Here is a 17,766-nt window from a genome sequence, read left to right as displayed (position 1 = left end):
TGAAGAACGCCATCTTGTGGCAAAGGAGCTTCTAAGGAAGAGTGACTGACTCTCGGATTTAAATTCACTGTTATAATAAAAGGGATGCTAGAGACTGTGTCCAGACAATTGCTTTTCAGATCTAATTTCTACAGCTACGAAATTGCAGCAGAACCTCAGCTAAGTTTATAGCGGTGCATTCCATATATGCAAATGGACAAGTCATGGACACTTTTTACGACCACATTGTCACAGCAGCACAGAGGATGTGCTTTTATTGGGTTAGAAAAGCAAACCCCAACCAGAGAAACTCCATGGCTGAACTGTCTCCAGCACTGGCCATGAATACCAGTTAATTTTTAACCAGGAAAGGAAGCTCCTTGCTTCACGCTCATTGCCATTCATCTGTTCCCCTTTCTCTCTCTCTCTGCCTGTCTGCATCCATCTCTCCTTCCATCTCTCCTTCTCTTTTCAAGCATCCATTGTAGCATGCTAGACAAACAAACAAACAAACAAACCCCCTTTTTCTAATTTCCCCCATTTCCTTTGACCACACGGTGTCTGCCTGGGTGGGGATTGTCAACAAACGGTCCAGAGCCATTTAGCCCTTCACCTCAAGGTTATGTGTGATGTCCAAAGCAATACAGAAGTTCAAAGCCAGTAAACAATAGGAAAACAGTATTTACTTTCTTTTCCTTATTACGATTAGGAAAAACATGAGAGATGCAAAGGCCATTCCCTTACCCACATTCTCAACTAAAGCAGCATTCCCCTCCTCAACTTTTTCCTTCCTTGGCGAAGCAGGACAATTTCCCCCCAGTCCAGTTCCACCAGACTCCTATGCGGAATGTTTTTCAAAGCACACACTTTTCTTAAGGCTCTCACTCTTTTAACCGCCGGGACTTTCGCTGCTACTTAACCATCGGTTCAGTGCTGTGCTGAAAAACCCTGTCCCAACAGGAGGGATCCTAAAAAATAATTCAGAACCAGTTTGTCCAGACCCCTGTGGTCTGAAATAAGTAAGAATATAATATTAATCTCCAGGAGATAAGAAGCACGTCTGTCTTGTACAGCTGAGAACAAAGGAGCAATCCTTTCAGTGAGTTACTAAAAAGTATCATTTTCCCTTCTTTTTTATTTATTTATTTTTTTTGTAATCCAATGACATTTAGACCTAAATTAGCTTCGGTATGCATATTTTATTGAAAAGTACCCAACTTTTGCTTTGGATGAGAGTAAAGGGGGGGGGGGGGAGGGAGAGGTGAATGTAATGTACCTTGGCCAGCTAGACTAGAGAAGTGGTGGGTGTCTGCCTATTCCAACACTTAGATGAGATCAAATAATATACAGTAACTAATACCAGAATAAAAATATAAATTTTCCATTTTTTTATTTTCCTTGTGCGCTGTTCCATTGTATACATGCAACCAAGTACTTTCGCATATTAAAAGAAAACTGTATATACACATAGATGATACATATTGAAAACAGTGATTGAATATAAAGATATTGCATTGTGTGAACCGTGTAAAAGAAATTACATCCATTTGGTACGCTGATTGTTCAGAAAACACTTTTATCACCAATTTGTTGCTCATGTAAAAAAACGACACCCTTTAACCCCCAAAGGAAAAAAAAATATGTTCAAAAAGTATTCAAACAAAATAGGCCGTGGGTTCTTTTTTATTTACAAGTCTTGTAAAACACTGTTCCTGTATGAAATATACATTCAGATATTCTTAACAGCAAATTACCTTAAGATAGAACACCGTATCTTTTGTAAACTGTTATAGAATTTTAAATATTTTAATTGCATTTTTTCTCGCTTTGGTTCCTGCAGGGAAATATATCTATTTATATATATATTTAAAATAACTCCAGACAACTCTCCATTCTTTGTATACGCCAACTGAGCAACAGAGTACAGCTCGTGACATTTGAAGTAGACAACAACAAAAGTACCATATGTACATTGTTTGGCTTCTGAATCCATGTCTCACTAGTAACCTTCTAAAGAAACACGACATACCCTCCTTTAATGACCCAATATCAGTGCATTGCACAAATCCAAGTTTCAATTAAGTGTTGTGTGGTATTTGCCAAACTGTCGTTCTCCACAGGTATTTCCTGAAGAAAGTTTGTGAGCCAGAAGCCAGAAGGTTAGTTTTCTTTCTTTATTTTTCTTTTGAAAACTTTGAAATTCATTCTTTCTTTGCCATTTTATGCTGAACATTTAAATATGGGCATCGTGATTTGTCTCAAAAGGATGTCAGCCTCGCGATAATTGGTCGATAAATAAAAAAAACAGAGCTAATTAAAATGGCTAACTATTTGCCCTTTCAGTGATTGTTTCTTTAGCTATATGGCAAAAAATATATACCTGACCATTTTTAAAGGGAATAATCAAGTCTTTCAGATCCTCTCCCGCCCCCGCCCCCCAAATCCAACACGATTATATCCATCACTACTGCTGTGACAACTGTCATGGTTGGCCTTGTGAAATGTGTCCCAATTTCTCTATATTGAAATCAGTCGGTGGTGGAGCACTGCTCTAAGCCAAGGGATTCCCTTCCGAAGAACAAAAGGTTGGTTTTCAAAGTTTTACTTCGCAGTGGTCCTCATCACTTAAGCTCGCCAAGTCCTCTCTCCACACGCATGTTCCACAGTGAGCCCAGGGAACAAGATCAACACCGGTTAGAAGATGAACCGAGTCAGGGATTTCTGTCCCCACTTGTAACTAGTGAAAGCCGAATCAGAATGAACCGCAGTGTCTGGGAAGATAAGAGGTCTGGATTCTGCGCTCAGAGCAAAGAGGAGGCTTGCACGTTGGAAATGGATGCCATGTGGGTCAAAATCAAACCGATTCCAGTTGACGTGTAAATAGAGAAGAATCTCCCCCCCCCCCCCCCCCCAAGTCCGGAGTGGATTTACATGTATGTAAAATCTCAGGTCTCCCAGTCCCGTCAGCTACACACCTCTTCCTTCCACGTAACCCTGTGGCTTGACCTTGTCAAGGGCGAAATCTGAATGGAATCTCCTCTCGAAACCCTCTCCGAGTTTTAAAGTAGTGGATTAGCCGAGTAATATTGTAATCGGTCCCTGTTGATTTTTTTTTCTTTCATTCTCCTGTTCTGAAACCATATCTTGACTTGACGGTCGGTCAGATTGAGCATTCGCGAGAGCTGGAGGCGCTTCTCTTTGTTGATGTAGACACTGAAGAAGAATTCCCTTTCTAATTCTCGGATCTGGTATTTGGTGTAGGGGCATCTCTTTTTCCGGGTGCGTTGTCCACCTGTGGAGCGAAGCAAGGCAGAAGCCATTGAGACTTGCAGCGGATGGGAGCGAGAGAAACCCTCAGGCCGGGAGCATTAATGAGCAAAATCTGCCTGCTCCCTGGCTCCTGCGGGCAAGCCCCCCGCTACGCTGCTCCTTACCTTGTGGCGGAGCCTCCCGAGCAGAGCCTGGGCGGGGGGCACGATCGCTGCGAGCACCGAGCCTCGGAGCAGGGACCCGGGCAGGACCCGCAGCCAAGCCCGGCCCCGGACTCGGGGCTCAGCCCGCAGCTCCCAGCCTACGGGAAGTCCTCGGTGCCCCGGCGGGACTGATCACTAAACAACAGCTGCGCAGAGACATTTCAGCCTTCCTCACCTGGATCCCTTCAGCCAGACCTTACGGGATCCAGAGCCGGGAGCACATTTGCAAGCCCAGTCTTTCGCGAGATTATTCCCATGGAGGTTTTATTCTGCACACAGCCCGGTTTCACACCCCCACCGCTGTATTTACCTCTTCTCTTTCAATCAGAGGCAAAGCCCCTGCGCCCAAGCCTGCTAGGAAATCACTGCATTCCTCCTGGCTCTGCTATTTCCAACCTCTCTGTCCACGCGAGCACGTTATTCTTTTCCCCCTTTCGCCCCTCTCGGTTTAAAGTTCATTAAGCAGAGTAGAAAGGTTTTCAAGGTTCAAAAGCTCTTTACATTAAATATTGCTGCTATCCCTTTAAAAACTTCCTTTTCTGGTACAGTTCATTGTCGAGGTATATTTTCCCGAGCTGTATACTAGCTTTGCCTTTTAAAAAGCACACATAAAAAAATCAGACTTTGACAGATTGAATAACAATTGTAAGTAACAAACTGTTGGACAGAAGGCAACACGTAATTGCCACAGTGCCTTAGTAAAATGGCTTCCTTTAGACAAAAAGGCCAGCTTTAGGTTAATTTGTTTCTTTTAATATATTGCTACAGTTCAGGCGCCTACTTTATCTGTTAAACACTATTCTAGTGCAGTCGTTAAACCAGGGATGGCTTTGAATTCAGCCCCTAACTAGACTGCTGGTGCAACACATGGCTTTTATAAAATCACTGGATTACATTGATATCAAAGGAGGCAGGATCCCTTTTTGGTGAATTTACAGGCACCAAACGTACGTTATTATTTTTTCGAGACTTCACCACAGAGCTCCTTTTTTATTATAATTTAGAAAAAAAAAAGGAAGGAGAAAGATTTTTTTTTTAAGGCATCCATTGGCCGGTGGGTATTTCACGGCCAATTTCAGCACTAAGCACGTGATCTTGCCTTTTATAACAAAGTTTTGTTGGGGGAAATCTAAAGGCCCTTCATAAACCTTATATGCTTATAAAACAGCATATAAAATTTTAACAGCGGTGGTGCGCTAGATTTCAAACTCCCTTTCATAAAGCGCTTGGGCGCTGGCTTTATACGTACTGGAGCTGCTGGATTTCTCCTCATTGTTGCCGGAAGATGATTCTGGGCTGCTGCTGCTCTCTGCCCTCCTCCGCCTCTCCTTCTCCTCTGCTGCTGGGGCTCCTGCCTCCCTGCTGCAGCCTCCCTCCGAACTTGAAGTTGCAGCAGCTGCCGGAGGCATTTTCTCGCCATTCTTGTCTACGGAATAGTCCGAGGAGGACAGGTTTTCCGTGGTGCCATAAGCCGTCTCGAAAAACTGGTCGAAAGCCTGGGGCAGGACCCCGTTCCGCCCCACCGTGCTATAGAAATTGGAGGAGACGTTGGTGGTGGGGTGGTAGACGTTTGCTGTGTTTTTGCCGAACATCTCGCCCATGCTAGCTGTGTTGGTGGCAGGCAGGCAGTCTCTGTGCATGATCTCCTCTGCTGAGTAGCAGTGGGGCAGATTGCTCCTGGCGTGCCACTTACTGGAGGGATCAATGGCATACTCTCGGAAGGTCACTTCTCTCACAGGTTGGACCTGGGGTAGGTTGGAAGAGTAGGAGTATGTCATAGGGCGAGAAGACGGGGTCTGGGGCAGAAAAGAAGGGAGGCTGGAGAAATCAGGAGCCGAGACGTAGTAAGTACAACTTGGCAAATACATGTTAGAGGAACAAGGAACACGCTCATCAAAATCCATCATTAGGCTACCTCGGGTTCTCCGCATTAGCTGAGCTTAACATGATTCTCTAATGCAGCTGCCTCTTTGAAGCAGATCCGTGAAGTAAGAAATTTGGAGACGTAAGCTGACGTGGAAATCTATCCCCATCCTTAGCAGGGAGGTGCTGGTCATGTGACCAAATGTTGAAATTGACAAGCTGCAAGTATGGGCCCTTTCTTCTTTGTAGCCATCTCAAGGGAAGCAACAGATCGTCACTTTGGTTTTCTCACTAAAAGCACGTAATCTCAAATGTAACTCAGGTTTGCCTTGTGTACCCTTAGAGGACAGAAAGGCGCATGACAGACACTTCCCCGTACTTATCAGCCTGGCCAATTGCACCCAGTGGTTGTGGAGTAGAAAGAATTAGAAATACCCACAGGGCTAGGTGAGACCTTCTTTGTTTGTTTGCGTGATTGTTTGTAAATTTGAAAAAAAAATGTAAAAAGAACATTTAAAAAATAAATAAAAGAAAGAACGGCGCCAAAGTGCTCGTTTCTCTCCTCAGGCTGCTTTCTAGCAGGCGGTGCTCTTAAAGCAATCTCTCCGTTCCTACAGAAGATACTCGCCCTGCAGGGTTTTTTGCTGGAGACATGGCTGGGAAGAATGTGCCAGGGTCAAGTCTGTACTGATTTTCATGGTGAATAGATTACATGCTTGCATTCATGTTCACTTCCGAAGCGCTTAGTGTCTTCCTTCCCTTTCTTACATATTAACCTCAAATACCCTGTGAGGCTTCAGCCGAGCTTTGCGAGAGGTATTTAACAATGTTTTATTCCCACAGTGCAGGTTTGCTCCGTGCCTCCCCTCCAAACCTTTCTCTATTTGCAATGCCAGAAAGCCCTTTAGCCTGCAGACCACTGAGTAAAGAGTGTTTGCTGATCTATTTGCCTCAACAGTGCTGCTAAATACTTGGGAAACCAATGGACTCTGGGTTATCCGGGTTTGACAAATATTCTAAGTTTAATTGCCAGAAGTTTAGTTAAAATTATTTGCTATAGTATTAACCCGTGCTAACAAACTTGCAGTACCCAGATCCTCTCCCTTTTGTTTCAAACCGTCGGTGCAGGTTGAGACCCTTGAGAGACCTATTTTCAAAACGTGGTAAAGATTTTACTGTTGTTGCATGAAAGGGATGATATAGAAAGCGGATTGTACAGGGCAGAGACTAAAAAGTAGTTCTCTGCCAATAAAAATGTACACCCCACCGAATAAGCAGTGCCAAAGAAAACAGAGAAATGCGCCAAAAAATACAGCACCTTTTGAGGCATGGACATCCTTAGGCTGTTAAAAAAAAAATTTTTTTTTTGCTATTCTGATGCTCGATTTCAGAAGAGAAATATTTAGGTTCCGGCTGGATTTATTCCAAATAGAAAAACAGAACTATTCCACGGCCACAGACAACTCTGGGGATGGTGGTGTCACTGTGAAATGAGACAGAGTTCAAGATGTGTGTTCCTGTGGATTTGAGCGCGCGCTGGGAGGAAAAGTGCAAATATCAAGAAAGCCTCATTGTGATTTTTTTTGAACCTCCACAATGTTGGAGACGTATTTATACATCCGGGGAAAGTTATATTGTAAATTCCGGAGATCTTCGGTATTTAAATGTCAACATCGATTTGTTTATTTATTGCTTGGCTTATTGTAACTGACTCAATAACAAATCTAATCATGTTGTGCACTGAAAAAAATATTCTCATTATGTATTTTCGCTAAATTATAGTTAACTATTACAGTTGGATTCAAGCTGTAAATATCAATATTATCAAGTAATTACTTTGTAGTGGAGTAAACTAATTTATTAGCATTAGTGTTTATATGCCTTTTTTTTATTATTTTACAAGGGTTACCAATCGCAAATCAAATGCTTCGGACATATCCCTTTAACGAACTCTTTCTTTGGGTTTGCTGCAAGAACTTTTATGCTTTCTCAGTGTTTGTGAGCTGAACTTGGAATTATTAATTAATCTTCCAGTGTGACATGTTTGCTAGAAAGTGGATGGAAAGAAGAGATATGCATGCCATCAAAGTGCTATCGGAAGATTGCATTGTCGTTTGGGGATTGTAAATTCTGCCACCTCCCCCCCGCCCTTTTCTTTTTTTTTTAAAGACCGTGATAGAAATTTTCAGCATCTCAGCCGGGTTTATTCTTTAATTCTACACTATTGCTCTTTACTTAGTTTTTTCTCCCTTTAAGTCCCCCTTTAAAAAGGGAGAGGGGTTTCTCTTCGTATCTGAGTAGTGCTCATTTTCCCGTCCTTTCAATTCTTTACATGATAATGTATTTCTCCCCCCCACCAACCCTTCCCGACAAAAAGGAATGTATAGAGGATTTCAGTGACTTTGAGATAACAAAGGCGCCACCATTGCAGAGACTTGCCCCGCCTCTGTGTGATGGCAAACAAATTCTTGCACTTGTATTAGGGCTTTTAAAGGCCATAATTGAACGCGGCGCGTCTAGGGGAACCGAAAACAGTTCTAGACTGACCTGCGGTTTTATTGCACTTTTGGCAGTCAACTTCAGCTTGTGTCAGAGCAGACATGACAGAGCTGACCAACGGTTAATCGGGAGACGCCACCTACTTGGAATCACTGCCGTCCCCTCTGCATTAAATAAATCCCAGAGCTGGGGGCTGAATTGGGGTGCAGTGCTGAGCAAGGTTTGTATGGGGCTCTTTCCTGCGCCTCTTTCCATTGCATTTCTGCCGGGGCAGGTCCAGACTCTGACTTAGGGTGCTTGGGGTGGGGGGGGTCTTTCTGAAACAAAGGAAAATCCAGGAAAACAGGCGAGAAGGCGAATTATAATGCCAGCCCAGTGCCTCTTCCATTAGAATAGGCTGCGCCAGTATAACCCTATGGCTGGGTAGTAGGGCTGGACACACTTCTTTCTGGCTGAGCTGGGGAGGTGCTTCCCCAAACAAGCAGGAGACTTGGTCCACTAGAGCAGGGTGGAATGCGGAGAAAATAAAATGCACCCTGACAAACGATTGCATTGGGGGAACAATTAGAGAAGATTAAGGCAAAGGCTTCGGCGGGCAACTAGACAGCAGAATTAGCAAGCACCCAGGACACCTTTCCTTCTCCGCTTAATTTGCTGTAAAGGGAAAACAGATAATGCTCTCTTAGAGCCTCGGACCGGTTTGGTAACTGCAGGGAGCCTGGTGGGATGTTGTTGTTTTCAACACAATCCGAAGGTAGATTATTTTGTCTCATTTGGAATCGGGGCTTCCGCGTTTAGGAAGCGAAAAATGGAAAGAAAAGAAAAATCCACCCCCCCATGTCTTTGGCTGCTAATCTCCGAGAAAACAACGTCAACGCAAGGAGGCATTTCATTTTGTAAAGCAGAAATGCAACCCTTCCTCCTTGGCGTTGTGTCTGGTCTGGCTGGGAGAGGCGGACGTGGGTAAAACCGTTATGTATTTTGCAGGACAGTATAGGGGCATTTTTTCCCCTGGCCAAATCTGGCTAAGAGTAGAATAGATTTGGGGAGCAGGTTTGCTCAGAGCTACCTAAGAGAAGCGAGCAAAAAAAAAAAAAAATCAATCCCTATATATATATATATATATATATATATATATATATATATATATTTATATACATTTAGCCTAGTAAGGGATCTAGCACCCCTCGGACGCCCAGTGTTTGTCTGCTCGGCTCGCGGGGGAACTGTTTCAAATCTTATTGTTGTTCTTTAAAAGGTCAAGTTCTGTCTCATGCGAAGTGTTGACTTTTTGTGTTACATTTCCAGTTATTAATCCAGCAGAGATCAGGCTCGCTCTAGCCTTCAGATTTGGTTGAGTATTTTTTTTTCTTTTTTCTTTTTATTTTTTGCATTACTCAGGAACAGCGGATAGTAAATGAGAATGACTGAAAATGAGTGACGTGAAAAAGAGCTGCTCCAAATTGCATTTGAGCTGCTTTTGAAAAGCAAAAAATAATGCATTTTCAGTAAGGCTGTCTGCTAGGTTGGTGGGAGCGCCGCAAGGGCAAACCGTGCCAGGCGTCATTCTAGCCAGTACCTCTACTTGCACTTCTTAGAAAAGGGTAAAATGAAGAAATGTGCAACATTGCTTTGCCCCTGAAACCCTCCCTGTTTGCTAAATGAAAAAAGAGCATCTTTGAGGTTGCAACACAGCGCAGCGTTTGATGGAAACGTCTCAACCTCCCCGAATTTAAAAATCGTGCCTTGTGTTTGGATTAAAAATTATTCCAGATTTACAGGTTCTCTAATTAGCTCTGGTTCTCTTTTCTGGGTGCCTTTCTGACCGTCGTGCTAATGAGCTCTATAGAGTACTAATCAAAATACTTTGCCACCTAAACACATCTCCTTAACACGTTCATAAAAAGAATTGCTCCGATATTTTGAAAAAGACTTAGCAACGGGGCTGCCCCTCGGGTTGGAACCAGCGGCAGATTTCTCCACGCAGCAGAGCGCCTTGGCAGTGTTTGGATAGAGACCAGGCTCAGGGCTGGCTCCCAACCAGGGGCTCGGTCACCCTGCTTCTGCCCAGAGGTGTCCATTTGTGTAGAGGAACAGGAGCAAATGTAAACAGCGTTCATCTCGCTTGCCCTCTCGCAGCTTCGTATATCTGAATAGCTTCAGAGGATGGTGGAAATCGCTTTGCTTATAAGCATGGACTAAATACCCCCAGGAAAGGCAAGGGACCTGGGGGTTGTGTCTTGTTTTCAAATTAACCGATGATGGCATATACTGGGGTGGATTGTGTGTGCGGGTTGGATTATTTTCTTAATTTAAACCCCTTACAGGGATTGCACCAGGAGTTTTCCTTCACCTGGATCAATTTTAGGATTTGATCATATCTCAGGACCCTCCTCCGATCGCGAGAGCTCAGCATTTAATTCTCATTATTTTAAAACTTCTTCTAGAAGAGCGGTATCATAGCTGGGAAAGGGAGGGTGCATTCAGATCACCCCACCCAAGGTAAACACCGAGCTCCTTTCTTAAACAGGAAACTTATTCGAGTAAACAGAGTTTTCCTTTCAAACGTTTTTTTCCTGTCCTTTGTAAGCAAAATGTCGGGTTTTCTCCACCCCGCGCCCCAAGCACCTTTACAAGAGATGCGTGTGTCTCAAGGTCGTGTGTCTGGGACCCAGAGCCCACGTTTCTTGCCAGCGCCTCACTATATTTGTGAGCATTGAGGAAGAAAATGGAGGCAAAGTCAGGAATAAGGTGGACAGAAGGAGTCTGGGTTTGGATGTCCAAGGGTTTCTGCAATTGATTGACTGCCCATGATGGCATCAGTGTCCCCGTCCCCCCCCCCCCGCCCCCTCCATCGACTGCTCAGTTGCACTTCCCCGACACTTGAAAACGCACATTAACCGATTCCTTTCCACGGGTGCAGATGCAGGTGCAAGAGACTACTGGCAAATGTGGGGAGCAGGGAGCGGGTGTCTGGACCAGTTGGCGTGCTCTAAAACGTCTGCGAAAGCAACACCAGCCCCGGTTCTAATCCCTTGATATAGAAACCCCGTCTCTATTAACCGGCTTCCACCCATATTCATATCCACAGATGACTGGGTCGTTAATGTCAGTTGTAGTAAACAGGTTCCGAGCACCTTTCATGTGTAAGTATGATCTGTGGAAATCCCCACAGCGGTTTAGCGGGGACCTGCTGCATTTATTTCGAGAAACCGCGATATAAAACAATACGACTAGCTATCAAGAGGAGCTCACCGCCCCGAGAAAAAGCCTCACGCCAAGCCCCAAGAACAGAGATTTCAGCCACAACCATATTCGATCACAAATGTCTTCCTTGCCTGCAAGAAACCAAACACCAAACAGTCAAGACATCCCCAGCAAAACATTCCAGCGCCGACAGATATTTAAAAGTATTGCTACAAGTGATGCCTTGAACTTGACCTTACATTTGTTAATCAACGAAATAAATACGTCGAAAATCAGAAATCGCATTGCCTTGCCTCCCACAGACAACGATTGTGTTATAAACGAATTGAGGGTGGAAACAACGAGGACCAGTTGCTGCGATCTAGCTAATCTGCTTTTAGCATTAAGGTTTTAAAGTTATGCCCAATAAAATAGCTCTATGGCCAGACCAACTCGTTGTGTTGTGATTATTCTTGGGGAGCTATGCTGGCGGTTTGCTGGGTTCAGTGCAAAATTCCGGTCAGTGTAACCGATTTGGGGTCTCAGATAATTTGGTTTATAGTATGAGACGATTAATTCGGATGCGTGCTGAATTTTACCAGCAAATCTTACCGGTAGGGTTTTTTAATATATCTGTATACATTATACATATACATCTATACATGGAAAATAATGTATGTGTTGTGCCCAAGTCTTTTGGAAACCCCTCGGATTTACTCGGTAGCACATTGCTAACTTTATAGGAGAGCCCTGCTCACGGATCGTGAAAGACACCGCGCGGTTCTTCATCAAGGATTGTTTCAGGGGGTGGATACAGGAAGTATCACTATACCGAGACTGTCAAAGCAACGACTTCAAAGCGCTAACTTAATATTGGTGATGGACTATAAGAACTGCATTGTAATACGGCTAGCTGGGCTCCTGCAACCTTTACAACGATGTAGTTGTATAACACCAACTAAAACCCCGCTTTTCCAACGCTCTGGTCCTAAAACACACTTGTGATTCTGGGCTGGGAGGGTGACTTTCTCCTGCGCGTTTGCTGCTTCGCGTGTAACATAAGGATTCCCTTATAAGTCTCCTTCTCCCACAACTCCTAGGGCTGCTCCTGACTATCCTCGGTTGAAAATGCCCCTTGCAGTGTTATTCCACGGTGGCTGGAATAGCCGTGAAGACACACAAGGAGCTAGGAAGGTGGCTAGGGTAGCGCAACAGAGATCTGGGATCTTTTCGCAAAACCCAGTCAATGCTGCGGGGCTGAGCGAGGGATGTCGAGCCCTTCTTCTTAATTTCGGGTTCAGTTTCCCTTTAGTCGGGTACTTTGCATTCGGCTAAAGCTGCAGCTATTTAGAAAGTTGCCAGCCATCAGCCTCAGCCGACAGCGACCCAAGGTGTCTCTGTATTTAAACCCATTCGTTTTGTGGCCGCCCCCCCCCCCCCCCCCCCCCCCCCCCCCCCCCGCGCGAAGCTAAGCCTAATCTAACATCCCAGCTATTTCCAACACAGGCTGGGCAGGGGCTGACCTAGGTGGTGGAGATGAACTTCAGCTTCATTTCAAGGGGCAGGTTACAAAACCCTGCGGTAATTTGTTTGCAGACAGGGCTGGAAGCAGACAGGTTAAAGAGCCGCTCTGAGGAAGTAGTCAGGAAATTCAGCCATATATGGTGGGTGCTGGGGAGGGGGGAGAAACCCCCTAACTCTCATCAGGAATGAAACAGCAACGCACGGGCCACTGGTTAGAGCACAATCCAGGGAGAAAATCAGCCGATTGGTTTTCAATTTGATCTGACCAGGCTTGGCAGGGAAGCAGCCACCCCCACCCCCCATCAGCCTTTATAGAGGCTCCCCCGGACCCCGGCTCTGCCTCTGTCCCTCCGAGCCTGCCAGCGAGGCCACAGCATCTCGCTGGAAAGGTGGGGCCGGAGGGCGCGGGCAGGACTCCTACTCCCGTGGGCGTCTCCACCGGCACCACTGCCCCCTGCCAGCCCCAGAATCGGGTCCTCCCGCTTATGCCAGGGGCAGGAGAGGAGTTGGGAAGGGGGGCACCGGGGGCACTGGAAGAGGAAACAAGAGCCTGCAAAGGCCCAAATCTCGAGCCCTGCGCGGGGGTCAGAGCCACAGCAACACGGGGGAGGGAAACACGCAGCCCTGGGCAGTAAGAGCGAGAAAATCTTACCCCAGCCTCCGGGATCCTTCCGCCTGCTGCAAAACATCCCGGCGCAGAGCGAGAGCGGGGAGCCCGCGCCTGGCCCGGCCGCGCCACGGTCACGAGTGGTTCCCCCCCCCCGCCGGGCTGGACCCGCTCCGCGGGGGGCCGCGGCCTGGATCCAGCCGCCAGGGCCGGGGCTCCTTCCTGCCGCCCGGCCCCTCTGGGACTGGCACCGGGGCTGGGGGGTGGTGCTCGGGCAGAGATAGGGAGCCCCCGGGTGACTGCCACGGCCTCCGCGCCCGGCAGGCGCAGTGCGAGCCTCGGAGGCTCCCTCCCCGGCACAGCCCGGGTCACCGCACAGCAATGACCGTGGATCCTGCGTTGTAGGACTTGACCTTTACTGCGGAGAGGAAGGCGCTTTCCTCCGCGCTGAAGAGGGAGCGGGGGGAAGGGAAGATGCTCTCGTGGGGGATCTCTGATGGGAGAGCTGCGGAGGGCTGCGCGCCTGGAGGAGCATCGGGCGGCCGGGAAAGGCAAGGGGCAATTTCCAGGGAAGGGAGAATAGGAGGCTCCTAAGAAAAGAAACAACAACAGGCCGGGCCAGAGCAGGGTGGGACCCGGCCCGCCAGCGGGCGGCTGTGCTGGCAGGCCCGGCCTCCCCGTTGTCCTAGCCGCAAAGGCATGGAGACACCTCAGCGACGCACCCGCAAACTCGCTGCGGGCTCCGATCGCCTGCCTGCCTGCCTGGCCGGCCGCGCCAGCATCTGCGTGTGTGAAACGCTGTCGTGCTTTTATTGCTAGGGTGGCCCGCAGAGGGACTGACGGGGTGGGGGCAGACAGGGCAATATTTTTGAAACCTGAATTTATGGTTGGAGGCCCCGTTCTCACCCGTCGGGCACACGGGGACATCTAAAGCCATTTCCTCACCAGCGTGACATCATTTCTATATTGCACTCACTACCATTGCAAGCACCTCGATTATTACTATTGTTGCTATTATTACTATTATCACTATAATTACTCCTCCCACCCCCCTCCTCCTCCTCTTCTTCTTCTTCTTTTGTTTCCCTCGAAAGCAACCTAGTATTTTCAGGTGGAAGTCCCCCTTCCCGCCCTCCCTCAGCCCTTTCCGAAGTAGGAATACAAGACCTGGCTTTGCAGGTATACTTATAATTTTTTTTAAGGAAATATGCTTCTGTCAACTTTTATTTCCCGTTGCAAACCGCCTCTGTTCCTGCCAAGAGTTCAAGGCGGAGATGGGTTAAATATGGGATTATTCTCTTGCTGTGGAAAAAATACAAAACATTTATTTCCCCCTTCCCTCGCATCAAGTGACCTGAAACCTTTTTAGTCCGTGGGAATTCTACAACGCGAGCTTCTAAGGACACGAGGAATTAAGAGCGTATAAATCAATGCATTCAGACGTTTGGAATTAAACTTTAGGCCGTTGAATTTTGCGCGAATTACAAAGAAGGAGGCTGGGCTAATCTTTTTATCTTTAATTATGTTTTGCATTGAGACAGAAATATTAGCCTGACATTAATGTTTCAATAAATATTCCGGGAGAAGAAAAAAAAAAGGAAGATATTATTAACGCGCTTTCATGTCTTTTCTTTCTTTTGCTCTTAGGTTGCATTTTTTTAATAGGGTGCGGAGAGGGAAGTCAAGTTACAAGCTCCGTGGTATTTGTGTGCCTTTGTGCGTGATTAAAAATCTCCCCAGCTATTGGTGCTTCTTTCATTTGAAGAAAAGATGTGTGCGAATAACATGGGGAATGTCTTAGACCTCCATCAAACATCAGGGGCACAGAGAGCCCTTCCACCGCCATTTTAACACGTTTGTAGTAAGATTGGGAATAAAACGGGGAGATTTTATATATATATATATATTATATATACGGGGAGATTATATATATATATATATAGAGAGAGAGAGAAATATATATATATATTATATATATATAAATATATATAAATATTCTCTCTCTCTCTATATATGTATATATTCCTTTCTATTCCCAGCCTTACTACACACACACACACACACACACAAACATATATATATATATATATATATATATATATATATATATATATATATATATATAACCAGGGGTATAGCAGAGCTTGGGGAAGTAATGGATCGCGTTGCCTAATTATTTTCGTTGGTGATATATTTACTTATAAAACACATATTAGAGATATATTTTAGACGGCTGGCGGCAGATTGGTGAGAGGGGACTATGTCATACAACAGCAATTTGTACTTGAAAATGTATGTGCCAACAGCTTTTGGAGGGTAAATGAAGGCAATAAATAACAGGCGCACACACCTACACACGCGCGCACGCATGTACGTGCCCTGCGCAGAGGGATGGGTGGAGGGATGGACTGGTAGAGAGGTAGAGAGGGAGCCAGAGGGGGGACTCGAAAAGAAAGCAGGCGTTAATACCGTCACAGCTCCAGGGCAAGTGTGATCAGTTGCGCGCCTTCGAGTCCCGGCGATCAGCTCTCTTGGGCGTGCAGGATCTCCCTCTCCCGACTTGTCGGGTGAAGGGGCTGTCAAAGAAATCTCGCCCCCCGCCAGGACTCAGTGCCCCCGGCCCTCGGGATGCAGCCGATCGGCGCAGGGGGGAGCAGAAACACTGCACTGCCCAAGCGCTTTGGCTCAGTCCCGGTGGCAGGTCAGTGGCGGGCCCGATCCTGCCGGCACGTGCGCTGACAGCAATGGGAGCGAGCCCCTTGGATCCATTCACCTGCCCGAGCACATCCACCTCCGAGAAGCTGCGTGCAACGCCGGGGCCTAAAAGCAGGGAGGCAGTGGTGGTGGAAGGAGGGCGGCAGTGGACCTGAAAAACACAAGGTGCCTGGCGCGGGGCTGAACCCTGCCCCCCCCCCCCCCCCCCCCCCCCCGGCCTGGAGGACGGGGCTGAGGAGCAGATGCCGGCTTGAACGAGCTTCAGACTCGTGTGACTCGGCCACGATCCTGCCCCGGCTTAGCTCGGTGGGATTTTCCCATTGGCTTTAATGGGAGCAGGCCGAGGGCCCTTTGGTGAGGAAACACGACCCTCCCCTGCGTCCATGAAATCCGTGGGAAATCTGCCATCAGTCTCAGTTGTGAGCGGGGCCGCTGCAAAAATGCGATGTTATCCTGGAGCAACATCTAGCCTGGCACATTCCTGCCCGGGCCCCGCGCCCGGAGGGGGGAAGCCCAGACAGCAGACAAGGGGCCAGAATCCAGCTAGAGACACGGAGCCGGCAGTGGAAAAGAAAAGTAGCCGGTCATTAGCCAGAAGAAACAGCTCCCAGCAATCGTCTCACACGGCCTTTCATTGCATTCTCCCTACGTGGTGATGGGATGTTTGAAACCCAGGAATCGTGGAGCAGATTGACCCGTCCTGCTTTGGCCCTCCCGGGTGAAGCAGGGCGGCAGAAACGAGTGCTAATTAGGCAGGACTTCCACTGTGCGGTCACCTAATTGCTGCAGGAGACCTTCAGCTCGCAGCGTGCGCGGGGCTCTGAGCACCCGCCGCCCAGCGCACCCTGGACAACACCCGTGTGCATGCAGAGTCAATGGGCGGCCAGTTGCGCTGGCATCTGTATTTCTCCAAACAAGTCAATGGGGCTCATGCAGGGCTAGGATGCCAGCCAGCCACCGGGATGCGCAAACCCTCGCTGTGCCGGGGCGCTCCGTGCATCCAGCTTTGGCTAAACACGGGTTGAGTTTTCCGGGTGAATGGGCCAGATGTGCCGAGCTTCCTGCCAGGCCCCCAACAACGGGTTTTGCATTCCCTTGTACCTGCACCTCCAGAGCCTGCAGAAGGAAAGGGTAATGCCTGGCTTCCGGTACACGCGGCTGAACCTGGCCCCGCTCTGCAGGCACGACCCAGGCTGACAGCCCCGAGGGCAGGAGGCTCAGCACCCTGCCAAGAGCTGCTCACCTCATTGCCTGGTGGGAATCGCGAGCGGGCGCTGGGGCCACTGCTTCCCCCGTGGCCAACCCTGGAGGCCCTTCCCTTCGGCCTGCTCCAGCCTCCCATGGCTTGGAGCAGGATACATTACAGAGCTCTAGTAAAATAACTCTCAACCCCTAAGTCTGGAGAAGACGTCCTCAGTGAAGCCTCGTATATTTTTCCTCCCTATAACTTTGCTATAGCAGAACATAGCTGCCCCCCCCCGCACCCGACCGAACAGCAGTTGACCTTTGCACAGATACAAGTGAGGGCAGCGCTTATTATTTTCCTTAGGAGGTGGGGGTGTAACTTTGCTTGCTGCCACTTGAGACAGGCAAGCCTACGTTCCCCTGCACGCCCTGGGGACCCACAAACTCACCCCCTAACCTCCTGCCTGCTGCCCGACTACCGCGCTGCGTTCAGAGGGCATCGCCTGCTCTTCCACAACACTAAAGCTGCTGCCAGATAGTCAGGGCCTGCGGGGGTAGCTCAGGTACTTCCCCAAGAAAGGCATCAAAGTCAGATCTGTGGGCCTGAGCTCCAGACAGGCCTCTAAGCTGACCCACGAGGAGGTAGGTCCCTTTGAATTTCTGGAGTGTAATTCCAGAAGTCTAGAGTTAGCCGGGGTATCTGAGACTCTTTATTTGCCGTAAAGATTTCCCAAT

General features: G+C 47.6%; 1 protein-coding gene and 1 long non-coding RNA gene across 5 annotated transcripts; one reads left to right on the top strand and one right to left on the bottom strand.

Annotated features, from left to right (window-relative positions):
- Window positions 1–1,344: 1,344 nt before the first annotated feature.
- On the bottom strand, window positions 1,345–5,635 carry HOXA11 (homeobox A11). 4 transcript variants are annotated; one of them, XM_006265366.3, is made up of 2 exons: window positions 4,702–5,635; window positions 1,345–3,271 (listed from the first exon to the last, which is right to left on the bottom strand). In XM_006265366.3, exons 1-2 carry the CDS (start codon window positions 5,381–5,383, stop codon window positions 3,039–3,041), a joined length of 915 nt encoding a protein of 304 aa, XP_006265428.1. In that variant the 5' UTR covers window positions 5,384–5,635; the 3' UTR covers window positions 1,345–3,038. The 4 variants fall into 4 exon arrangements, 1 of the variants encoding a protein (XP_006265428.1); XR_009462606.1 differs by lacking the exon at window positions 4,702–5,635 and adding an exon at window positions 3,414–4,695 and having other exon boundaries at window positions 3,183–3,271; XR_009462607.1 differs by lacking the exon at window positions 4,702–5,635 and adding an exon at window positions 3,763–4,695 and having other exon boundaries at window positions 3,184–3,271.
- Window positions 5,636–7,596: 1,961 nt separating this feature from the next.
- LOC132250911 (uncharacterized) lies at window positions 7,597–11,452 on the top strand. The gene is made up of 2 exons (XR_009462611.1): window positions 7,597–8,034; window positions 9,216–11,452. It is a non-coding gene; the product is annotated as an uncharacterized LOC132250911 (long non-coding RNA).
- Window positions 11,453–17,766: the final 6,314 nt, after the last annotated feature.

This window comes from Alligator mississippiensis, chromosome 5, assembly GCF_030867095.1.
Source record: "Alligator mississippiensis isolate rAllMis1 chromosome 5, rAllMis1, whole genome shotgun sequence".
NCBI classification, from domain to species: domain Eukaryota; kingdom Metazoa; phylum Chordata; order Crocodylia; family Alligatoridae; genus Alligator; species Alligator mississippiensis.
Note: the sequence above shows the minus strand (reverse complement) of the source record. Positions and strands in the feature narration are given on the sequence as shown.